The sequence below is a fragment of the Pleurodeles waltl genome, chromosome 3_2 (genome assembly GCF_031143425.1).
Source record: "Pleurodeles waltl isolate 20211129_DDA chromosome 3_2, aPleWal1.hap1.20221129, whole genome shotgun sequence".
Classification (NCBI taxonomy): domain Eukaryota; kingdom Metazoa; phylum Chordata; class Amphibia; order Caudata; family Salamandridae; genus Pleurodeles; species Pleurodeles waltl.
Genome location: NC_090441.1, coordinates 171,994,437 through 172,020,703, shown reverse-complemented (window position 1 = coordinate 172,020,703; position 26,267 = coordinate 171,994,437). Strand labels below are relative to the sequence as shown.

Here is a 26,267-nt window from a genome sequence, read left to right as displayed (position 1 = left end):
GGCATGGATTGGCCATTTTCATCCAGGCTTTCGTTGCCTGTCAGTATTCCTGCATTGAAAGCGGTTCGGGTGCGAATGTAAACTCCATTATGTGTCAATTAAAGAGTAAATAAGTACATTAAAGGAAGCGGAACCTGGATCTTCTGAAGTTTCCGAATGCGTTTAGTTCTTTAGGTGATCTGGCCTTGCATAGAGGTCAAAGGGGAGGTCACTGTAGGTATTACTGTCAAAGTGCAGTTCTATTGTTTCCGAGGGAGGGCTTTATTCATTGTCTAGAAACCAGCGCCACTCTGGGTGGGAGCAGGGATGTTGATGAATATGAAATTCCGGACTCTTGGTTCCAATCCCCACCCTCCTCCGTCGCCTGTGCTTTTTATAACCCAATGAATGGGCCTCCATTCATTTAACAGCTACAGACCATGAAACCTCGGTGGTCCATTTTGTTCAAAGTTTGCTTGACTACTATCTCGCTGAGAAGTCCTTCCCCTAAAAAAGCAATCTTCCCTCTTAGTTTTTTAAATGGAGCCTAGGTGTTATCTCTTCATAAGAACAGTCCCTCCCTTTTAAGTGTCAATATGCACATTTGTGGAGCATTTCATGTTCCGCAGGAATGTGCCTGAGTTTGTCTCCTTGACTGTTAAAAATATGACTCTCAAGATTGACGTAAGTGGACTTAACAGTGGAGGGAAGTATTCTGGGAGGTATTTTCTTTTTGGCCTTTCTTAAGTGAGTGATTAAAAAAATGCTTTCCTAATTTAGGCAAGCTCCCAAATCTATCGACCTCTGGTCGCTTCACAAATTCCATTTGCACCCTGTTTGAGCTCCTGTTGTACCCCGTTGGAGCTCCTGTTCGAGCTCCTGTTATACCCTGTTGGAGCTCCTGCTGTGCCCTGTTGGACCCTGTTGGAGCTCCTGCTGTGCCCTGTTGGACCCTGTTGGAGCTCCTGTTTGAGCTCCTGTTATACCCTGTTGGAGCTCCGGCTGTGCTCTGTTGGAGCTCCGGCTGTGCTCTGTTGGAGCTCCGGCTGTGCTCTGTTGGAGCTCCGGCTGTGCTCTGTTGGAGCTCCGGCTGTGCTCTGTTGGAGCTCTCCTGCTGTGCCCTGTTGGAGCTCTCCTGCTGTGCCCTGTTGGAGCTCTCCTGCTGTGCCCTGTTGGAGCTCTCCTGCTGTGCCCTGTTGGAGCTCTCCTGCTGTGCCCTGTTGGAGCTCTCCTGCTGTGCCCTGTTGGAGCTCTCCTGCTGTGCCCTGTTGGAGCTCCTGTTGTACCCTGTTGGAGCTCCTGTTGTACCCTGTTGGAGCCCCTGTTGTACCCTGTTGGAGCCCCTGTTTGAGCTCCTGCTGTGCCCTGTTGAAGCTCCTGTTTGAGCTCCTGTTATACCCTGTTTGAGCTCCTGCTGTGCCCTGTTGGAGCTCCTGCTGTGCCCTGTTGTTGGAGCTCTCCTGCTGTGCCCTGTTGTTGGAGCTCTCCTGCTGTGCCCTGTTGTTGGAGCTCTCCTGCTGTGCCCTGTTGTTGGAGCTCTCCTGCTGTGCCCTGTTGTTGGAGCTCTCCTGCTGTGCCCTGTTGTTGGAGCTCTCCTGCTGTGCCCTGTTGTTGGAGCTCCTCTGCTGTGCCCTGTTGTTGGAGCTCTCGTGCTGTGCCCTGTTGGAGCTCTCGTGCTGTGCCCTGTTGGAGCTCTCGTGCTGTGCCCTGTTGGAGCTCTCGTGCTGTGCCCTGTTGGAGCTTTCGTGCTGTGCCCTGTTGGAGCTTTCGTGCTGTGCCCTGTTGGAGCTTTCGTGCTGTGCCCTGTTGGAGCTCCTGCTGTGCCCTGTTGGAGCTCCTGTTATACCCTGTTGGAGCTCCGGCTGTGCTCTGTTGGAGCTCCGGCTGTGCTCTGTTGGAGCTCCGGCTGTGCTCTGTTGGAGCTCTCCTGCTGTGCCCTGTTGGAGCTCCTGTTGGAGCTCTCCTGCTGTGCCGTGTTGGAGCTCCTGCTGTGCCGTGTTGGAGCTCCTGCTGTGCCGTGTTGGAGCTCCTGCTGTGCCCTGTTGGAGCTCCTGCTGTGCCCTGTTGGAGCTCCTGCTGTGCCCTGTTGGAGCTCCTGCTGTACCCTGTTGGAGCCCCTGTTGGAGCCCCTGTTTGACCTCCTGCTGTGCCCTGTTGGAGCTCCTGTTTGAGCTCCTGTTATACCCTGTTGGAGCTCCTGCTGTGCCCTGTTGGAGCTCTCCTGCTGTGCCCTGTTGGAGCTCCTGTTTGAGCTCCTGTTATACCCTGTTGGAGCTCCGGCTGTGCTCTGTTGGAGCTCCGGCTGTGCTCTGTTGGAGCTCCTGCTGTGCTCTGTTGGAGCTCTCCTGCTGTGCCCTGTTGGAGCTCCTGTTTGAGCTCCTGCTGTGCCGTGTTGGAGCTCCTGCTGTGCCCTGTTGGAGCTCTCCTGCTGTGCCCTGTTGGAGCTCTCCTGCTGTGCCCTGTTGGTGCTCTCCTGCTGTGCCCTGTTGGAGCTCTCCTGCTGTGCCCTGTTGGTGCTCTCCTGCTGTGCCCTGTTGGAGCTCTCCTGCTGTGCCCTGTTGGTGCTCTCCTGCTGTGCCCTGTTGGTGCTCTCCTGCTGTGCCCTGTTGGTGCTCTCCTGCTGTGCCCTGTTGGTGCTCTCCTGCTGTGCCCTGTTGGTGCTCTCCTGCTGTGCCCTGTTGGAGCTCTCCTGCTGTGCCCTGTTGGTGCTCTCCGGCTGTGCCCTGTTGGTGCTCTCCGGCTGTGCCCTGTTGGTGCTCTCCGGCTGTGCCCTGTTGGAGCTCTCCGGCTGCGCCCTGTTGGAGCTCTCCGGCTGCGCCCTGTTGGAGCTCTCCGGCTGCGCCCTGTTGGAGCTCTCCGGCTGCGCCCTGTTGGAGCTCTCCGGCTGCGCCCTGTTGGAGCTCTTGCTGATCCCTGTTGGAGCTCTTGCTGCGCCCTGAGAGCATGAGAGAAAGGAAAGGAACACACAGTCACCTTTTAGAGTCTCTGGTGAGCCCTTATGCTGGGAAGAGAGGCGCTGAGGCCATTTCAGTGCGATGGGCGCGGGTCGAGGCAACCGAACGCATCGCCACTACTTCAGTGAGAGTCCTAAACTGTCCTCCATCTTAAGGGGCCTTGGCTCATCCAGCTCTTTAGACTACCCCCAACCCATCTTGGAAAAGCTCCATCTGTTCACAGGTCTCTCGGTGAAGCAGCTCATTGGTGGACAGGCGCAGGGTATATTGGACCTGGGGAAGGCGCCGATACCCAGCAGCCGAACCGCTGCTCAGGATCGAGCTGCGCGCCCATCACCCGCTGCTGCGGCAGAACATCTCAAAAACACTCACATGAACAAGAGTGATTTCGCGTGCACAGACTATTCTCGACCGCTAATTAACTCAGACGAGAGTCAACACTTTAGCTAATGAGATAGTCATTGGTGAGCAATAAATCAGCCAAGGTGTTGGAAGAAAACTGGAAAACCACAAGGTATCGCTTCGTTACACAAAGGTTGGTTCTGCTCTCGGGACTCCCAGAAACAGATAATGATGATAACAGTATTAATATTATTAATTAATAATGTCCTCCTTGTCACTGCCTCTTCAGTCTTCTGCCAGAACGTTAGCCTCTTCCTCAAGCACCCTTGACGCATCAATCAATCAATCAATCAATCAATCAGGATTTGTGAAGCGCGGCTAATCACCTAACAGGGTATCCAGGCGCTTGCAGGTCCCAGAGGCTCATTAGAACAGCCAGGTCTTGAGGGCCCTTCGGAATGCAGGAAGTGAGGTGATGGTCCAGACTTGCGTGGGAAGGCTGCACAAAAAAACATGAGAAAAAGCAAGAAGAAAGCAGTGAAAATGAGGGAAAAACAAGAAGGCACACAAAAAACCGGGGAAAAAACAAGGAGAAAGCATTGAAAAACAGGGAAAAGCAAGGAGAAGGCACTCCAAAAAGGGGAGAAAAATCAAGGAGAAGATGGGAGCAAGAGCGATGCAGCATCACAGGGAGAAGTGGGCCTGGGACCTGCTCAGTGACCTCCATTAACTTGGCCCTGGGAGGACAGAGGGGTGCTGGGAGGCGGTGGGCGGGGCTAGGCTGTAAATAATGGGTGACATGCTGGAGCGGCAATGCGGGGGAAAAAGCAAGGAGAAAGCAGGGAGAACGAGGGAAAAGCAAGGAGAAGGCACTCAAAAAAACAGGGGTTAAAAGCAAGGAGAAAGCAGTGAAAATGAGGGAAAAGCAAGAAAGCACACAAAAAACAGCTGAAAAAGCAAGGAGAAAGCAGGGAGAACGATGGAAAAGCAAGGAGAAGACTCAAGAAAAGCGGTTCCGTTACACCGGGAAAGCTGGGCCTAGGACCTGCTCAATGGTGGTCGCCCTGTGGTATTAATTATGTGGGTTCTGGGAGGAGGTGGACGGTGCTAGGTGGGAAATAACAGGTGGCATGCAGGAGCGGCAATGAGGGGAAAAAGCAAGGAGAAAGCAGTGAGAATGAAGAAGGCAGACGAAAAACTAGGTAAGAAGCAAGGAGAAAGGAGTGAAAACGGGAAAAAGCAAGGAGAGGCCAAGAAAAATTGGGTGAAAAGCAAGATGAAGACAGGAGAAAGAGCGAGGCAGCAGCACAGGGGCAGGGGACGCATGCCTCTATCCTCTCCAGCGCCAGACCAACCAGACTTGCCCTAACCAATCCCTGACAAATGGGAAAAGACTGAGCTGGAAACTGGAATAATGGTGGAGGAAAAGCCACATAGTGAATGAAAAAGGGAACTGTGACATCCACTAAAGTTCCACCATAGAGCAGGACAGAAAGCAAAGACCCCTCACGCTGTGACACGTCGCAGGAGTCAGAGCCTGAGATGTTGGACAATGAATGGTCCTGTCCTCCTACAGCAACGCTGTAAAATTCTGACAAGAATTGAAAGGTCTCAAAGATCTCTTCTGAGGTTTCAGAGAAGCTGGAAACCTCATCTTGTGCACCCGTCAAACTCCTCAAACCCAAACAGTGTTACCCTGTGTAGAAAAGTCTTGAGCAAGCGTGCAGGGCAGCTGGTAACCTGAAAGCCTTGGATGCCTTAGTGGATACTCGCTTGATCTCCGAAATAAAAGATCAGTTTGGGATGCTGGACCCTTCTGTAGCAATAAATATGAACACTTCCCTCCGGAAGGATCCACGCTTAGAACCCTAGACGTACAGTAAAGTCTCCCCTGCTCAAGGACCCAAGGCAGGCCAACTGAAACACTCCAACTAGTGACCGATCTCCATCCTGCCCTTTATTAGAAAATTCAGAGGGTGGAGTAGCGCGCCAGCTTCAGGATTCTGTGGATTCAAACAATGTGCTGAGTAACAGAAAATAAGGTGTCAATTAGTAGGAGCAGAGACCCCTCCATAGCTGACATCAGGGGAGATCTGATCGCATGCCTTGTCAAGGAGCAAATTGGAATCCTGATCTGACGCGACCTGTCTAGCTCATGACACCGAGCATCATTAAACAAATTGGGAAAGGACATGGAATCCACCTATCCATGGTGCTAGGCAGTCACCGGAGTCAGAAAAGGAGATAGGAAGTCACTTCTTGTAAACGTGAAGCCTGTGCCTGTCTCTTGTAGGTTCAGAAAAGGCTCTTTGCAGTTGCTCCTTTTCAACATTTGCAGGATGTCGCCGGCTCAGGTAATCCCTGTAAATAACCTGTAACTCCAGATGTGCAGGGATAAGGTCCCCATCCAGTGGATCAGTCACAAAGATCATCACTAGAGTCTCAGCTGCCTGAAAGCCATCCTTCCACTGAAGGCGAGCTTCATCTGCTAACTATACCAGTACCGGTGATCCGCGGACTGGGAGATGACCGAGACTGCTGGCTGGAGAGACAAGGACCCGCCCCAGAAGGGTTCCGTACCCCTGCAGGAAACTTTCCTTACACCTGAAGAAAGGTTTCTTTACCTTTATCAGAAGGTTTCTTTATCTCTAGAGGAAGGTTTCCTTAGCTCTGCAGGAATGTTTCCTTACCCCTGCAGGAAGGTTTCCTTACCCCTGCAGGAAGGTTTCCTTACCCCTGCAGGAAGGTTTCCTTACCCCTGCAGGAAGGTTTCCTTACCCCTGCATGAAGCTTTCTTTAGCTCTGCATGAAGCTTTCCTCACCCCTGCATGAAGCTTTCCTCACCCCTGCATGAAGCTTTCCTCACCCCTGCATGAAGCTTTCCTCACCCCTGCATGAAGCTTTCCTCACCCCTGCATGAAGCTTTCCTCACCCCTGCATGAAGCTTTCCTCACCCCTGCATGAAGCTTTCCTCACCCCTGCATGAAGCTTTCCTCACCCCTGCAGGAAGCTTTTCTCACCTGCAGGAAGCTTTCCTTAGCTCTGCAGAAAGGTTTCCTTGGAAGGTGTTCTTACCTCTGCAGGACGCTTTCAAGAATCATTACTGTTCTTTTAAGAAATATTGACCAGGTTGTTAAGTGTTGTTTCTTTGCGTCTAGTTTTTCTTGTGAAGAATGATTGTAAATACATATTTATTTCTTCTTTGACGTGAGGTTGTTGTTTACCCAGAGAAGGCATGACTTGGCTCCACAGGCGGACTTGTTGAGCTCGAGGATGGGAAGGTGGTTTGATATCCGGGACTATAGGAAGTGCTTTGCTCGACTTGCAAGTTTAAGACGTTTAACCCGTTGTTTGCTCTATTAATATCGAAGATTATCCTGTTAAAATTAAATCATATTATAAATTTAGCAGAGCGCGCAGATGGACAAAACTACACGTGTCCGACATCCATTGCTTGTTACTGTCTCCATTAGGAAACTGTTTGTTGTCCTCTCGTTGTTAAAAAGTCATAAACTTCATCGTACTGGGGGGAGGGGGGGTTCGAAACTTTTCTTAAGTTAAATAGATTGTGCACAGCGGGCTAAGGGTTTTGGGGAAGGGAGGTGGGGGAGAGGACTTTCATGGGGGCGGGGGAGGGGGCAAGCTGGGTTTCATGGGGGTGGGGTGGGGTGGGGGAGGGGGATGGAGACAGGGGCTTCCCTCTTAATATTGATCCAATCCGAAAGCTCCCCGCCGTTCTGCCAGCGTTCACCCCTCTACCCTGTGCCATGCAGTAACACCGCGGTCTGTCACTGAATGACACCAGCTCACTGACATCGGAAGTCTAAGTGCACGTGACGTCACACGCGTCTCAAAACTGCATCTTTGTGTGGCACAGTGTCTGCCGCCATTACCCACGTGGGTACCCAGTGCTCCTCTTATACACGTGTCCTAAAAACCTACTATGGGTATTATAGCACGCAGTGTGCCCTGTGTGTGTGTGAGGGGGTGGGGGACGCATTTATAGCTCACCAAGTTGCTGACACACATTCTTACCGCTGGGTCCCATCCAAAGTGACCACTTTTGTCAGTCAGAAAAACAGCGAACAGACACCCATGTGTGTGCAAATGGCCCAGCCTGCTCTGTCTGTTTCTTAAGCAGAAGAGTGTTTCCCGCTAATTAAAAGAAAACCGATACCGGACTCCTTGCGGTGCGAGACGAACCCACACCTCCGCCATCACTGCATTAACGACTGGGCCACAAGCCTGCACAGCGAAAAGGCCAATTCATTGTGACAGGCTTGTAGTCTTCAAATTCATCGTCAGCTAATACAGTACATGACCAGAAAAAGTCCTCAATAATGCATACAGTTTCCTGACTCCCCCTCCCCCTCTTTAAAACTTTCCAACGATTCCCCAGAACAGATCAGCTTGCTTTCCCCGACACATCTTTTTCACCTTACGTTCCAAGACCCTCCCTAGCATTACTGAATCTCTCCCTCACCCAGCCTACCAGCCATCTCCAAACCAGCTCGTGTTCTCCAACAAAGTCCTCCTCACCTCACCGGAGTCCCGCCCCTTCACCCTTATTGGTTGGATACGCCTGAACCTGACTCTCCATTCCTCCATACCCCCTTAAAAGGCGCCACCCATTAAAACCCTAGAAAGTGGGGTCCTGCCCCCAGCCCACGTGACACTCTGACTTCCAGGGTTCAGTTCCCACACCACAATCTCATTCTACATGCTTGCAAGAAACCCAATTTGATCCAAAATATAACAAGCATTTGCAATGCAATAGGGTCTTGCATTTCTCCGAGTTAGAGCTATTAGCAGTTGTAAACTCCCAACAGGATTTTTCTTGCCACATTAAATGGAAAAAAAGAGCGCAATCGCGCTGCTACCGTTCACTCGTAGTGAAACCTATCGGCAAAAGTGCAATTATCTACGTAACAGGCAAAAGTGCAATTAAATATGAAACAGGGTTGATGTTATGCAAAGTGCTCGACTTCTGCCAAGCGAGATTGCGCTGCGAAAAAAATATAAAAAGTAGTCCACAAACCTGTTGGGAAACAGCAAGCCTCGCATGTTTTCGGTACTTGGTCGCTGTGCTCGAGGAGGGCTAACCACCGGAAAAGGCATGACGTATGCGTGCCTTCCACTAATAAAAGCAAGCAGATTTTAACAGGCAAGCCCACGAACCAGTGAAAGACACTGATGTGACATGGATGGGGCTCCAAGCCCTTTTCTAACTCCTAAAGCGTCTTGCAAGCGAAACGCATGCGCAAGCGACGCAGGCTCGACCCTAAAAAGGAACACCTGAAATGTGACAAATGAACACCACCTGCCCTGAACAAAAACACTTCCTTTATATCAGTATGACCTAATACATTTACTCCAATAGGCTGACAAAAAAAACTCTTGTTGCTCCATTTAATTTTCGTCGAGTCTTGTCAACTGCTGAATGTTTCATGACACCCATCCACAATTCTTGTGGTACAAATTCAATCCAGGCCACGTTAGTTCCCACCCACATCTTTTTAGGTAGTTTTTCATTTGCTCCAGTAAGGTAAAACCTGACTGAGAGCCCAAATCATTCTCCCAAGGGTGGATAATTCACATGTCGGGACAGCCTCTGGTAACAAAGGGTTCAGACAGTAGTGATGTCAAACTGCCCCATCTCATTCCACGTTTTCCATTCCATAAAACTTCATGTCTGCTACTTGGAAGGCCTAGAGATCGGCCATAAAGTTGCTGTTCTGCAAATTTGCTGCCCAGTGGATACTGGAATGGCCTATGATCCCTGTAACCATCTTGGCTCAGGGCTCCCGGCTATAAAACCTGAATAAAAACAGAAAGTATGAACATCGAACTGAAACAATACATTATAAACTTTTTCCTGATGTTTCTTTAGCAACAACAAGATTTCCATCTACCAATTCTCTTAATCACGTGACCCGACAAACCCAACTTAGCTGCTTTCAAAGCAGCCCTAATCCACAAAGAATGAATGTCATTTTTTTTGCTTATTCAAACCCAAATGGCATAAATCCATTGTCATGACTTCCAGTAAGTGCCATGCTGTCACTCGAGACCCATCCTCCTGACAAAACAGCGCCACTCCCCTCTGTCCTGGCCAAATCAGAAAACGTTCCCATTCCCTCATGGAGCAAAGCATGAGCACCTCACCCTTACGCAGCCAGATCCAACTGCCCCTCCCCTTTGATCTGTTCTTGAGACTCAACTAAATCCTGAAGCATTCTGACTTCCACTGTACAACATACCAGCACGCGCCGTGGAAGCCAGCAGCTCGTAAATGCTAAATGCACCAAAAAACATCCACACCATGGCCAAACGGCGAGCTTTAACTTCAAATACACCATAACAACAATTTGGGAATTCAGCTAATAACTGAACCAATAAATATATCGTAATAGGTTCCCTGAGCTTGTCTTTGGGGCCATGTTCTTTATCCCAACCACTCAAAACCCTCCTCACTCACCTGCAAAGGACTTTATCCCCATCATAGCTTTCCATGAAATGAACTGCCTGTTTACCAGCAATGGTAGTACGTGACAAACCTATATCTATTAAGCTCATAACAAACTTGATGATGTCAATCTCCGATTCACTCCGGCACATGATTTTGGTTCACCACACTTAAGACACTCAAAGCGTAAAAATTCTTGCCAGGCTTGCAGAGAGTGTGATATAGATATTTACTCCGCCCAGGCCCAGATGTTGAATGGTAACTCGGTCTTCATGTCTTCTGCACCAGGGGCTAACTTGCAAGAAAGCTGGCACTGCGAACAAGACTAAACGTCTCCTATATTATTGTTCTCTCCAAGCACATCTCTAGCTTTGAAAACACTTCATTTGTAAACACAAAAGAAAAAATCTCCTCGGCAAATGCAAACTTCTTACAGCTCTTGGCTTTTGAACATTTACCAAATTAATAAATGTTTTGTTGTCCATATTACACATAAGCTTCCGGTTTTTCATTTCTCACCCTAAATATGTAATGCCACCAATTAGGGGGAAAACTCCAGGAAGGCTATGCTCCTACTGTGTCACCCATTGTGATAGTAGTGCTTCTGCGCACCACCTGCCATCCCAGAAATTTTGAAAACCTTGTGCTCTGGCTGCATCTGAAAATATCTGTGCATGTCAATTTGTTTCATCATCCATAAAACCAATGGGAACCCCATTAAAGTCACTCAGAGATGTTGTCCATCTGCATAAGTCTGCCTGGAGACTCTTGGAAACCCGTACTCTGTGGTGTGAAAAAGAAACTTCCAACATTGGAAAGCCGAATCGTCTACAAGATGTATGACCTGCTCTGACCACTCTACATGCAAAAGTCAAGAATCCAAGAAGTGTCTGTATTGTGCGTAATTGTGTTCAACAGTGACTGAATGCAGAAAACCCTTTAGCTCTTTCACCTTGTTGTCAGGAAGTTTGGCAATCATCAATACGGTGTTCAATACAATTCTTAAGAAGGCCAAAGAAGTGGGGCCCTCCGATTTGTCAGCTGCTAATAGGACACCAAAATTCGGTGCTAAAGATTCAAAATAGTGCAAAGCTTGTTGGTCCTCCCCTGACACTGCTCGCCTATAAAGAGGAAGTTGTCTAACTAGTGACGAACTAGCTTATAGCACTAGAAAATGTAAAATCCCACTGTAAGAAAATGCTAAAAATAAAAAAAAAATCTCCCTCAACTTTCTTAGGCAGTATCCCTAATGGGGAAATGATCAAACTTCCAAAGGTCAATTGCAAACGGGGGCTGCAGTGCTGCCTTTTTGAACTTTTTTTGAGTTATTCCTGAATCACAGTTGGTAATTCTTTGGCTGATTTCAGCTGCAACCCACCTTCACAACCTAGGACCTTGGCATATGAGCCAAAAACCCTCATGAACCCTGATGCCAGATCAATTGCACTCTCTCTATTGGGATAGAATTGTAACCACCATGCTAGTCTGGACACCTTAATTGGCTTAATTACCCCTCAGGATAGGCCAAGGTGGTTGTCCTCTGACTTTCCTATATTTCCATTGTTCTCCCGTATTGACAACAGCTAAACATTGTGTAATAGAGTGACGTTTCTCACATTTTTAACATTCATGTTTCTAGCGACAGAATTGCCTAAGGCAAAAACTTTTATTGAAATTCCAACATGCTCATGAATTAAGGACCTGCCCCCTACCAAATGTTCCCTTACCTTGTTGGACAGGTCGATATTGAAACGGCTGGTAGGTGATTGGTATACCACTTACTGTATGCGTGGTCGCTGGTGGATGCATAGACAACATCCACTGTATCCATAATTCAGAATCCATGGCTTATCTGGATTTAAACTCACCCAGGCCCTAAACTTTTAATCATCCAGTAGCCATGCATACCCACCAAAAGGCATCAGAACCTTACAGATAATGTCCATATATTTTTGCATTGCAATCGCTCTATCAATATATTTCTCACAATAAATGGTAGAAAAAAATCAGAAAGGCTGAAGCCCAATTATCTTAAATTCAGGGGCGCTTTAGGGTGTCTTGCCAATTCCAATTGCTCTTCCTTAGATCCTTCTTTAGACTGTAAACCCTGTGTAGGAGCTCAGTCAATGAGCCTTGTCTTGTAAAGAGTTAGAGGAGGTCCATAAGGTTTAGGCGATGGGCTCTTGGTGCCCAGAACGGTACAGTGCACCCTTGAGCACCTCAGAGAGCCTTACGCGCCTACATAGAATGGCTGGAATGCCAGACATGCAGTGATGTGAGGTTGAAGAGGGTGTACAAACAACACAGTAGACACACACCCTCAAGCTCCCTAAGCCTGACATCTTCGCTGGTAGTGAATTCACTCTTGCCTGAAGAAATGAAGCCCTCGGTGATGGCTTGAAGCAGGGGGCTGGGGTCCCAGTTCATGTTGGAGATGGTTTAGCTCTCATAGCTTGGCTTGTGCCATGGCAAGAGATGGCCACTGATTGATGGAGAGGTTTGCAGTGCACTGTTCGTGTGACTCTTTCTGACCTGCAGAAGACTTGGTCATGTGTCGGTGAAACTGAAACCTGGTGGTTGAGAGTTGCGAGGGTAGTGCTAGGGGTTTAAAGATGAAGATGCTCTCGTAGGGGACTTGAAAGCAGTTCTTAATTTGTGCTTATTGTTTCCGGTGTTGAGCACCAGCACTTATTTTTGAGGGCCGGTGCTTATTCTTCTGCCTCAAGCATTTACTGCGAGCAAAAGACAGACATGGGAAAGACTGAGGAAGAGAAAAACGAAAAAGCGTCACAAAGATAGAAAGAATAAAGCTGCCAGAGTGAGTTTAAGGGGCAGGGAGTGGCAGTAAATGGATTAAAGAGGCCATGGATGGCTTCAGGACTATGCTGCCTCAGTATTCTGTGCTCTCACATTTAAATGCAGCAGCCACGTGTTTAAGAGGAGGGTGTTGGGTACTGGCACATATTTATTTACAAATTAAGCACTGCTTGAAAGACACTTGTCCCTCTCCCGAAAACCCCCTGTTTTTGTCAAGGATTGTTGAAACTAGATTTTCACACTGAGATTTCCACTTTTCATGTCTTTTCTTTTGTAAGTAACAATAGCAATGATGGAATGTTTTAAAAAAAAAAAATAATAGTAAGTAATTCACTTCAGTATCCTTGATTTTTAATTTTTCCTTCTGTCATTTTGTTTAGCATCCGAAGAAGGCATCCTGTAAGGGGCAGGAGTTCGCTAATCCACCATGTCGCATCCCAGCGCTCCGCCGCCGTACAGTGACAAGGACCCACTCTACCCTGTGCCACCAGGAGGTTATGGGGCCCCTGGTGGTTACGGGGCCCCTGGGGGCTACGGCCACCCTGGAGGATTTGCACCGCCCGATCCATACGCACAGCCTGGAGGATATTACCCACAGCCTGGAGGGTACCCAGAACCAAGCAGCCAGCCGGACCCAGACGGGCGCCGGAACCAGCCACCACCAATGCCCATGCCCATCATGCCAAGGTTGCCTCTCAACACAGGTGAGTCCTGAGTCTGGCGGAGGAAGAATGCCCTACAGCACTGGGGCCCCCGCTACCACACTGAAGAGAACCATACCGTAAGGTTATTTGGAAAGTTCTGATAAACTAGTGCCTTTGAAAGGTTGATAGGCCTACGGAACGGACAGTCGCATCTTGTTCCTCTGTTTTAGTTTTATTGGCCTATCAGAAGTAGACCAATCCTTGTTAAGCAAGCCTTGGTAATGGCAATAGGCTTGGGTTATTAATGAAAGTGCCTTTTCTGTCATTGATGAGTTTAGGTAGTGCTTAATTTGAGGTAGGGCTCACTGGCACTCATTGTTGAGGACCAACACTTATTTTTCCACAACAGACTTTAATCTAGAGTTAGAGGGAGAAAAACACCACAGGGGAAAAGAAAGGAGCAGAGAAAGATGATTACAAAGAGTGACAAAGGGGGAAGCAAGGATGAATAATAACCTGCAAGTGTGAGATAAAGAGGCAGGGAAAGCCTGTGGTGGATTAGAGAGGCATGAAGTGGAATCAGGACAACGCAGCCTTGGTATTCAACACCCGATCTTCAAAAGCACCGCTCAAGGGCTGCTGCGCAGAACTTTGGGCAAGTGCTGTAACTGTTTTGCAAATTAAGTAGTGCGTTTAGGCACTCTATAACTCATCTTACAGGTACTCTGCCACTCTTTGTACCCCTATTCATTCATCCATTTAGTGACTCACTCTTGCATTCACCCCCTAACACAAGAGCAATCAAATGCGCTCAAACTTATGTAAGGTACATTAAAAGAATACATGAATAAAAAAGAAAACCTACTGGTGTCTAAACATGACAGGCTTATGCTCACAATGATGTAACTAGACAGAGCAGCAGTTGTCAGTCTTGCAGAGGTGTTGTACATGGCCTATTGTCATTTTAAAGTTCCAGCATTGCTGCCACGTTCAGAATCAACATTTTGGCCATCTTGGAATGGTAAAGCAATGATACACTGTGGACAACAGCATTCCGTGTTGGTCACATGGCTTGGGGGAAGTGGCCATATGGGGTGCAACGCACTGCAGGTGAAATGAGCGGCAAACAAGCAACCTGATAGCAGCGCCTAGGGAGCCGTTATACCCTCTTCAGAAAAATGTAAATGAAAAGAGAAAAAGCAAAGAAAAGGGGCTATAACAGGATAAAATTGAAAACGAAAGGGCTAGGCAACCAGCCCTGATTCTGTAGTGCACTCTTTTTCAGATGGATGTGCACATGTAAGCGGAAAGTGCTGTCATTCACAGGACAGTAGAGCCAATGACTGATGTGGACTGAAACATTACCCCATGGAGTACACTGTTATGGTTAAAAAGTACCCTATATGTTTGTGTGTTTTATATAGAATAACATATGTATGTTCGATGGCATGTGAAGCTGCAGATACACATGCTATGCATAATCCTGCCATCTAGTGTTGGGCTCGGAGTGTTATAAGTTGTTTTTCTTCGAAGAAGCTTTTTTGAGTCACAAGATCGAGAGACTCCTCCTCTCGGTGATAGTGCGCCTGGGCATTAACTTCTTTGTTAGATTGTTTTTTTTTCCGCCGTCAGGTTCAGACGTGTTCCCTCTCGCTCCAGTAGATCTCGGTTCGATACTATCTGAACTTCTCCATCTTTTCCTTCAACGTCAGTATCGTTTTCGTACGTGTTTTCCTAACTACACTCGATTTAATTGTAGCGTTAGGATCGATTAAACGCGGGCCTTCTGTGTCATAGGCTCATGGATTGGACTCAATTTCGATTCTGCCCGCGGTGCCACGCCAAGTTCCCTACACCGACCAGCACTCGGTATGCAACCTCTGCCTCTCTCCAGATCATAAGGAGGAAACCTGCGAGGCATGCCGATCCTTTCTATCCAAGAAGACTGCGGGATTGAAGATTGCTACGACTAGAGATGGCATTGAAGTTGACAGAACAAATGCCCGACATTTTCAGTGAGGATCAGGGGCAGACTGCAGTCTCCATCGCAGGCTCCGATTCGACTGTGACTCAGATGGGGACAGCCAAGTTATTCCTGCGGCGCAGTAGGTGAGTACGCCAGCCCCTTCCCATCACAAAACATTTAAAAAAATCAGCACAAAAGGCCTTGGGATCACCACTGCTTGCCAGCCATAGTCGGACCTGAAAATTACATCTCGATGACCAACCCTCTGGTTCGGTGTCGAAAAGGGCCAAACTGCATTCGACCGAACAGACTACCACGCCTGTTTGGGGATCGAGTCGTAAGATGACAGCTTCCATTTCGTAACCGAAACGTCTACATACCACTTTGGAGCCGAAACATCCAAGCTCCTCTCCGGAGCCGAAAAAATGTCCACCTGCTTCAATAGGCCGTTTAAAGCAGTCAGTCACCAAGCTTTCGGAGCATACATTGGTGGGAAGCAAACGTGTTCCATCTTCAGAGGAGTCAACTAACTTGTTGGGTGTAAGCCTTCCCACAAGGCAACCATGAGGTATACCTTAATAAAATTACAAAGTTCTACATAATTATTTGTCTAAACACAATAAAATCCCTACTAACAGAGCCTAATACAGATGACCGTAGTGCTGATGTTGTATCCCCACGGTTTGTTTGGGTAGGACACCAACTCCAAAACACCTGTCCACTAAAGTAATGTGAGAGAATCCATGTAACAAAAAAAGTTTTACCATGCCACCCTTAAAAGCATGTTGCCTTTAACACCTGCTTTTCGCAATAGGTAGTCATGCCTACTTGCTTTGTCATACGATCAGACCACTGCGAAAGAATATGACACAACTTTTCCCAGTGCACTAAAAGTCTGTAGCCTCTACCATTGGTTGGATACTATCCAACACAGGCCTACTGACAAGGTTTATAAACTGGCAACCATCATGCATACAGGTATACATTAATAAATATGTAGAGTTACGGTTGATAAAACACTATACAACCCCGCTCATAGGGCCTATCAAGAAACATCACAGTGAAAATCTTCTACGCCCAGGGTTTGTCAGAGGAGGTTATCAGCACTGAATCCCTTGCCTATTCTGGTAATCTGTGAGATTACATGTAACCAAATAATTGTCTACAGCATGTAACATAGTCTGATAACATTTCACTGTTAGTGGTCTATTGGTCTTAATAAGAGGTTTTAACAAAAAGCCAAGCCTACTGTCTTTGTCATAACCTTTTATAATAAAGAGACTAGGTCTACAGCTTCTTGCATAACTTTCCCTTCTGCACCAATCAGGCCTATAGGTGTTTTCATTGGCTTGTCATCATAACCAGTTGAGGCTTACTGTGCTGAGCGTAAACTTTCCCACAAGTCAAACTTCATACAGTTGTTATAAAATTACAAATGTATACACAATTCCTGTTGGCAAAGCAAAACACTGTCCCTCCTAAGACAGCCTAATAAGTATTATTATCCTGCATAGCTTTGGTCCCCATAGTTTCTTTGGGTGAGTCACCAACACAAAACCCTTCTCGGTTATGGTAGTCTGAGATTCCATTTAATAAGCTTCAGGCTTTAGCACAGTGTAATAATCCATTAAAAGCCTCTTACCTTTACCACAGGCTTTCCACAGTAAGTATGCCAGGCCTACTGGCTTTATCATAATGTCTCATAATAAACAAATCAAACCTATGGAATCTGGCATGATTTTCCCAATAAACCGATTGAGCCTATAGCCTTTTACTATTGGCTTTACACCTTAACCAACACTGACCTATTCAATTCCACATAAGCTGGCATCCAGCATACATACAGTTAGAAAACTAGAAATAAGTAAAAAATGTGGTTTACAAAAAATACACAAGCCCTCTTCATAGGGCTTTTCGAGAATCACAATAATAAAAACAAAACTAAGTTTGTCAGGATGAGTGGCCAACACCAAAACCCTTGCCTACTGTTGCAATCTATCAGATTACATATAAAAAATAAATTTCTATTGGCTGTAACACAACAAGCTCATTTATTGTGAACAGATCCTGTTCACAATAAATGAGCTAGGACTGCTGCCTTTATCATAAATTTTCATAATAAGCAGATCAGACTTGTGACACCAGACATAACATTTCCTAGTGCACCGATCAGGCCTATAGCTTGTCCCCTTAACCAACCCACGCCTACTTGGAGCATAAGCTTTTCCACAAGGCAACCATCAGGCATACAGTCATAAAATTGGAATGGTATGCAGAATTATAGTTGGCTAAGCAAAACACAATCTCTCCTAGAAGGCCTAACAAAGATTCTAGTAGAGCAAATCTATATCCATGGCCTGTCACGGGGTAACAAACATCAAAACTCATGCCTACTACAGTAACCTTTGAGACTCCATGTTAGAAAATACCTATCAGTGTATTAGTACAGAATAATAGCAATCCACTCTTAAATGTCTATCGCCTTTTAAAATGTGCATCTCACAATAAATATGTCAGGCCTACTGACTTTAACGCAACAATTCATAGTAAACAGATGAGGCCTGAAGCCATGATCTTTGGCTTGCGTCATAATCAACTTAGTCTTGCAGTATTTAGTGTACGTTTTGTTACAGGCTAATTAGTGTAATACATTTACTCTTTCAATGGAAGCCCAAAGAAATCCAGTAATGAATTGGGTGGAGCCTAAGGCCCTTTATGTAGTTCTCTGAAAGCCTTTTTATTAATCACACAAGAGCTAGGAACAGCTGCAGGGTAGAGCCAGGCCTAAAAATGTATGTATATTAATGTAGTCCTGGGAGCCCCATAATGCTCTCAAAATCACAACTGCACCCTGAAGTCTAAAGTTAATGATGGAAAGGCAAGGGTCGGGTGGTGATACTCGAAAATAGCAATACATTCTTGCCTTCCTCCCACATGAGTTGCTGCCAAAATGAATAAAAAAAAGCACCACGAGCTATCTACTTACCTAAGACACTATTACAGCATTACAGTGCCATATGTGTGCCCCCAAAAGGACAAGCTACACCTCTCTAGGCAGCCATACTGCTACTGGTTCAGGCAGCTGGATAAACATATAAAATAATCACAACTGCATGATGAGGAAGCACGCAACTTCTGCCCAACCAAAGCATGTGCTCGTGTCCACCAACATGTGTTCGGAGCCAAAACACTCTGTGTAGAACAACATGTAGAAATGATGAAAGCTTTTTTTTTTTTTTTTTTGGTTGATCACATTATGTCTTGGCGACAGCTGCTCTGTCGAGTCAAACCTAAAAAGATCACATTTACCCATAGATTGGTTTGCCTGTGATACACAAACCTGGCATTTTAAAAGCACATGTATTATTTGACAGGGATTATAGATGTGTAAATGCTGCCTTCCACTCTCACATGGAAAAGGTTCAGCCACAGTTTTAAACTCAGATGGCCATATTACCAATAGACTCCTTAGGGTGTTTTATTACGCAATTAACTATGATTGCTAATAAAACTAAGGGGCCCCACATTTTGTTCTCAGGTGTTTGCTTTTTTCTCCTTATACAAGTCATCGTCCCTTTCAGGCTTCTTTCCTCTTGTCTTCACTACCATCCTCCTCCTCTTCTTTGGTAAAGCCCAGCATGGGACTGTTGCTGACGCAAAGGAGCAAACCTTTCCATCTGGTCTTGTTATCTTGAGCACTCCTGGTATAGTGGTGCAAGCTCCTTCTCATGAAATCCCTCGTATTCCACTCACCTGAAGGCTTCTTTCTACCTTGTGTTCACTAAACCCTCCTCATGGACTTGTGATCTCACCTTCATCAATTCTCCTCATCCGTGCACATCCTGTGTTATTGAGATCAGCCGTTAAGTATTGTTTCTCCAACTATTCTTTCTTCTTTTTGTTCTCCTTGTGTTTGTCCTTCCCTATTCTTCATTCTCCTCTTTTCCTTTGTCCTTTTCCTTCTTCCTTCACTTCTCTTCTCCTTGTTCCCCTTCCTTCTTGTTTTCTCTTCCTTATACTATTTCACTCCTTCCCTGCCTTTCTTCTCTTCCTTTCCTCTTTTCATTCTTCACATCATTCTTCCTGCTAATCCTCCTCAGTTGCCTCTTCCTTCTCATCTCCTTCCTCCAGATTCCTTCTCCTGATCCCTTTTGTCTCTTCTTTCACTTCCAACTCTTCCTTCTTCTTCCCATCCATTCTTAAACCTTCCCATCGCTTCTCATGCTTCCTCTTTTATCCCCATTCTATTCCCTCATACCTTTTCTTATTTTTTCTGCCTTCTTTTGCTCTCCCACCTTCTCTTCCTATTCACCACCACAAGGGCACTTAAATAATAACTGCATCTTCTGATTAAAGACATCTAGCCACAGATGCCTCACCTTTTGAATATTCCCCAGGTGCCAGACTGGCGCTGTAAGTTTGCCAGTAGTATCTCAGTATGCCAGTAGGTGGCACCTTGCGGCTCAGCAGTGATGCCCTTCCACTCTAGAAAGGACGTGCAGGGCCTACATAGGTGCCACATCTGCACATTGACAGATGTCCGTGCCCCCAGATGCAGAGTGCCAAGAGTGACACCGATCAGGGGCAATGTGCAGAGTCCTAGTCTTGGGATCTTATTAATGGGAGCAGTGAGCTAGGAGGGTCGGTGAGGAATTTGCTAGTAGTCTCTACCAGAAAGACTGTTACCAAAGGTAAGCAACTTGTTCTTCTAATAGAGACTTCTATCCTCGGATTCCTCACCTTTTGACTCGATACCAAAGCATTCCCTACATGGAGGTGGGTCAGTGGATGGACCAAAACCAGAAAGTCCAGCAGCTCTGAGCGGGCAAAATGCGTCTCTCGGCGAGCCTGGCTCTCCAGGAAAAAAAAAAATGCTTTCAGAACGTATGGAAAAAACAGTAAATGGTAGAGTCCTCTCCCAGGCAGTTGACAGCCTATTGCAGATCGGGTTACCACTTACAAAGTGAGTCAGTCTCCTTGGAAATGCACAGTCATTCCAGGTGTGAGGATAGGCTTTCTTACTAGTGCTGTGAGGCTCATTTTGAGGTGGAAAATGCCAAACAACGTGTCAAATGAAGCACAAATCAGTATGAAGGCAGGTGCCCTCTTTAGCATTCCGCTGATGACCTACACACCCAGCATGCCACTAGCAGCCTTTAATTGTGTATATCCTTTTTTCACTGCCCGGGGACGCTTTTTCTCCCAGTTACCACCGCTTCGACCTGTCCTTCCAGGACCTGCTTACACACAAGAGCCTCCAGGGCTTCCCTCTGACCCTTTCCATCAGCTGGGTCTCTGCGAAATGGCAGAGGGGTGTTAATAACGCTTTTTAGAATATTTAATATATACTCGTCCACGACATTCATCATCTGAGGTGGAGCTCCCATCCTGTGCCTCACATGGGCTAGACTGACACTGTTCACCAGAGCTCCGAGAGCCAGCTGTCCTCCTTTTATGTTAAAGTGCCAGAAGCCCTTTTATGGTAGTGTCAGCAGACCAGTGCTTAATTTGTGCTTGTTGTTTCCGGTGCGGAACACCGGCACTTATTTCTGAGGGCCGGCGCTTGGTTTTGCGTCTCAAGCATTTACTGTGAGCAAAAGACACGTGGGAAAGACGGAGGAAGAGAAAAAAGAAGCGTCAGAAGGGGGAAAAGTAGAGAGCTGCAAGAGTGAGCTGAAGGGGTGGGGAGTAGCTGTTAATGGATTGAAGAGGCCCGAGGTGGCCTCAGCATTACTCTGCCTCAGTATTATGCGATACAGCACTTGCTGCACCTCCTTAGGGTGAATAATTTTTTGAAAAATTCTCGCGATTTATATTTAAATGACTGCATTAACCATGATGCCTTGGGGCTATTTTCCTCTTGAATGCAAGGCAGTGTGCTCCCTTTTTCTTTTTGGATGTCTAAATGATTGCTCCCGTGAGCCTCTTGCTGATGAGCACTGGCGATGCACCGGTGCGCCTACTGAGTGGTACAAAAACCTGTGAAGACGTTTGGCGACATTTGAAGCGACCCCTTCAGTTACATACGCTCTCTGCTGATGACAGCCGAAAGCCAGAAACACGTGTCCAGAGATACGGCACTCGCTGCACCTACCTTAGATGAATAACTTTCTACAGCGATACAGCACTTGCTGCACCTCCTTAGGGTGAATAATTTTTTGAAAAATTCTCGCTGTTTATATTTAAATGACTGTATTTACCATGATGCCTTGGGGCTATTTTCCGCTTGAATGCAAGGCAGTGTGCTCCCTTTTTCTTTTTGGATTCCTCAGTATTATGTGCTCGCACATTTAATTCCAGCAGCCGCGTGTTTAGGAGGAGAGCTTTTAGCACCGGCACCTTTTTATTTACAAATTAAGCACTGCAGCAGACCTTCTTTTAAGTTCAAGTGCAACCCAAGAGTTGAAGACAGCTTAAAAACAGCGTAGTAAACCTGAGTCTCACTAGCGGTGAATGTTAAATACATCTGACGGTCCATCTATGCTTTTGTAAGAAAAACAATATTTGTATGTGGCATTTTAGTGCAGCTGTTTCTGCCAGCTTGATTTGTGGAGTTTTACGTTCTCTATTCCATGTATTGTTTTTGTTTCTGCTGCCAGTCACTGAACACTTGATCGTAAAGCTTTGTAAGCACGTAGCTTTTGGCACGGAACCTGAATAGCCCGTTTTAATTTTAGAAGTGACATACATCCGTGCCAAGCAGGAGGCGCGCAGCTCACTCACGCCCTGCTGGCTCCCTCAGACCTTATCAGCAGGAAAGTTTGACTGGCAGCCAGGAGGCAGCGTGGGAGAGTGGTGTACAGCCCAAAGGTCGCGGTAGCATCCGATGTTGGGGGTTCCGCCCATTAAAGAGCCCGACCAACTTTGAGAGGTTAGAGATCCCATGTAAAAGGATTTGTCTAGGTTTGAATAAGTAGGTCACAAGGGTAAGAGTGGGAAACTGGTACACTGCTACAGCTGCCCCCCCCCAACACACATTTTGCCTGGTTTCTGGATGCAACTTGTACTGGAGTGCAATGGGATCCTGTTAACCAGGTCCCCAGTGCCAGTGTTCTTTCCCTAAAGATTTCAACGGTATTGATACAATTGGCAACACTATTAGCTGCCACTCAAAGTCCCTAGTAAATGGTACTTAGGTACTAACGGTCGGCCCCGAGGGCTGCAGCACAGATTGTGCCACCCTCTAGGGCAGGGGTCTTCAGACTGGAAGGCGGGCCTCCCTAGGGGGGCCTCAAGTGATCCCAGGGGTGGGGGGTGCCAGGCTCTGGCCAAAAGAAGCATTATGCAAATAAAAGTGCTTTGTTTTAAGCAGAGAATTGATTGCATTTTTCAAAAGGTAACAGAACTTAACTATAATGTTTAAGTATGCCTAGACATATTTAAACATTGGCAACTAATTAGAACAATTGTGAAAAATTCTCTGAGGGCCCGATGATTTTCTTATTACACTCTAGGAGGGGCTAGTCATTAAAAAGTTTGAAAATCACTGCTTTCTGTCTATGCATCCAGAAGCACCCAGCACTGCAATTGCAGGCTGAGTCTTCTGATGGAATCCTAAATTGCAAACTCGACATGGCACACAGACTGTGTGCGCTGTCCACTACACACATAGGCATACACTATAGGCAAGTCACCCCTCTGGCAGGCGTTCCAGCCCTAAGGCAGGGTGCACTATATTGTATGTGGGGGCATAGCTGCATGAGCAACATGCCCATACTATGGCTGTGTCAAACCTCAGACATAGTAAGTGAACAGAGCAGCCATTTCAATGCATGTGCTGGACACTGGCCAGTACGAGTTTCACAGCTACATGATGGCTACCCTGAACCCTGTGTTGTTTGATATAAAACAACTCAGAATGATAAATTCAGACTGGTACCAGTATTGGATTTATTACATAATGTGCCCAGGGGGCACCTTAGAGGTCCCCCCTAAAAAAAAGATAACTACCCTGGCATGGTTGCTGGTCGTCCGAACCAGCCTGCCACCACCAGACAAGATTCTGGAACCCTGACGTGAGAGGTCTGGTCTCTGGGTCCCAGAACAAAGCCCTTCCTGGGTGTAGGTGCAAACACCCCCTCCCCAGAAATGTGCACTGCCCTGCTAGTGAGCTTCAAAGGGCTTACTGCCCTTGAAACTCGACCCCAAGCCTGCTGCTAGCAGCAGATGGCCACCCTCATTGCAATCCCCCCACTCTTGGCGGGAGCAACGGTGGGAAACCACACAAAGGACAGGAGTGGTCATCCCCAGCTTGCACCACCCCTAAGTTGTTTTATGTGAGGTGACCGCTCCATTTTATTTTCCTCCATCTTGCATGGAAGGAAAATAGCCAATCAAGTGTAGAGAAGTGACCTCTACCCACAGGAAGTGGTCACTTCCAGGGTGACCCCCCTGACCTGCTTTGGGCCAGGAGTACACTTTGGCTTCACCATCCTGCCTCTGTGCCCCTGCCGTTTTTGCTGCAAAAGAAGTTTGAGGCCCTCCACCACCCGCAGGCACCCGCCTGCGCCTCATCCCTTGTGCCTAGTGGTAGGCGTGTCTAGTATACCGTGTATTTCGTTCCATAGCTCATATTTTGTTTCTTGCATTTGGTTTTTAATTTTTCATACTGTTTTTATCCTAAACTGTGCCCATTTTGTGCTCTGCTTTGTATTTGCGCTTTATTATTGTTCCTGTTTTCTTTACTGGCTCTTGCCGGTTCCTCTAACCCAGCCGCTGCGTCTCCTGCAGCCCCGCCCCCTTCGTGCCGCCATTGGACACTCCCTACCGCCTCCCAGCTGCTCCTCCCTCCCACCTCCCCTTCTTAATGGTGACCGCTGCGCAGCACCTAGTGTGACCCCCTGACCTGCTTCAGGCCAGGAGTACACTTCGGCTCCACCTGCCTGCCTCCGTGCCCCTGTCCCTTCCGTGACTGCCACTGACGTCGTTCGAGGCCCTCCACCACCCGCAGGCACCCTCCTGCGCCTCAGCCCTGGTGCCTAGTGGTAGGCATATCTGTTATTTCCTTCTACGGATTGCTTTTCATTTTCTGTGTTTAGTTTTCATTTTTTAGAATTTGTATTTGTACCTGACTGTGCCCTTTTGTGCTTTGTTTTACGCTCCATTTTGTGCCCATTTCACTTTTTCCCAGCCGAGCCCAGCAGCTGCGTCCCCTGTGGCCTGCCCCCTCTCACGCCCCCATTGGATACACCCTTCCGCCTCCCAGCTGCTCTTCCCTCCCACCTCCCCTTCTTAATGGCGGCCGCTGCGCGGAGACTAGTGTGACCCCCTGACCTGCTTTGGGCCAGGAGTACACTTTGGCTCCACCATCCTGCCTCTGTGCCCCTGCCGTTTTTGCTGCAAAAGAAGTTTGAGGCCCTCCACCACCCGCAGGCACTCGCCTGTGCCTCATCCCTGGTGTCCAGCGGTAGGCGTGTCTAGTTTACCGTGTATTTCGTTCCATAGCTCGTATTTCGTTTCTTGTATTTGGTTTTTCGTTTTTCATACTGTTTTTACCCTAAACTGTGCTCATTTTGTGCTCTGCTTTGTATTTGTGCTTTATAATTGTGCCCGTTTTCTTTTCCGGCTCTCGCCGCTTCCTCTAAGCCAGCCGCTGTATCCCCTGCAGCCCCACCCCCCTCGCACCCCCATTGGACACTCCCTCCCAGCTGCTCCTCCCTCCCACCTCCCCTTCTTAATGGCGGCCGCTGCGCGACTGCGGCGTGCCTGAGGCTAGCCCGTCTGCGCCCGTCCGCGCCTGGACCGCGCCCAGCGCCCGGCCCCCTTGTCCACGCTCTTCCGACCCCCACCCTCAAGCGCCACTACTCCTCCACAGAACTCCTTGCTCTCAACCCAGGCCAGCACCTCGCCTGCACCCAGGCCAACCCCAAACACACTCACGGACCTTTCACATGGCACTCATGCCATTTCTCCTGCACTCACACCAACACCAACAAGCACTGCAACAACACCAAACCCCGTAATTACCTCAACTGCATCCTCCTTAACACCTCCTCCGTCCACAAGCACGCCATTGAGCTTTGGGACCTTCTCACCACAAACTCTCCTGACATCTCCTTCCTCACCGAAACATGGATGAACTCCTCATCAGAACCCGACATCGCCATAGCCATCCCAGAAGGTTACAAAATCACCGTAGAGACCGCACCAACAAACCAGGAGGAGGTATCGCCATAATACACAAAAACTCCGTCAAAAGTTCAACCAACACCAACGACACCCTAGACAATGCAGAACACCTACACTTCCAAGTACACATCAACGTCAACACCACCCTTAGAGGAACCCTCATGTACACCACCAGAACCCCGCCCCCATTCTGTGACACCATCGTTGATATTATCAGCTCCCATGCCCTCACCTCCACAGACTACATACTCCTTGGTGACCTTAACTTTCACCTGGAAAACACCCACGACTGCAACTCCACAGCCCTGCTGGACAACCTCACGAACCTCTGCCTCAAGCAACTGGTCACCTCACCCACCCATTCAGCGGGACACCCGCTAGAAGCCATTTTCACCTCCAGCAGCCACATCACCTTCACTCACACCACCGAACTCCACTGGACTGACCACCACTGTGTCCACTTCTCCTTCATGAAACCCACCACCAACAACACACTACACCCTACAGCAAGTGGAACAAGATCTTTAAAGAACACCTGATCTCCAGCCTCGCACAAGCTCCACCTCCCATCATCAACGACCCCAACACCGCTGCCCTCAACTTAACACGATGGCTAGAAACTTGCGCAGACTCCCTCGTCCCTTTGAAAACAAACAACAACACCCGCACCATCAAGACCGTCCCCTGGTTCACAACAGAACTTCAGTCTTCCAAATGAGAATGCCGAAAAATTGAGAGAGCCTGGCGCCAAGAACCCTCAATGAGCAACTTCTCCGCCCTCAAAACAGCCATGCGCAAACACCACCAACTCATCCGGACAACCAAACGGTCCTTCTACAAAGAACGCATAGACAGCAACACGCAAAACAGCAAGGAACTCTTTGCCATCATCAAAGAACTCACCAAACCCAAATCCTGCACCATCAACCCTCCACACTCCCAAGACCTCTGCAACTCCCTCTCCAACTACT

At 47.6% G+C, this 26,267-nt stretch overlaps 1 protein-coding gene across 1 annotated transcript in view; it reads left to right on the top strand.

Moving 5' to 3' along the window:
- The window catches only part of TMBIM1 (transmembrane BAX inhibitor motif containing 1), a 203,651-nt gene that overhangs the window by 92,943 nt on the left and 84,441 nt on the right, over positions 1–26,267 (top strand). The window contains exon 2 of the mRNA XM_069227093.1: positions 12,939–13,262. Within this exon, the coding sequence (XP_069083194.1) occupies positions 12,986–13,262 (277 nt within the window). The 5' untranslated portion in view covers positions 12,939–12,985. The remainder of the gene's footprint in view (positions 1–12,938; positions 13,263–26,267) is intronic.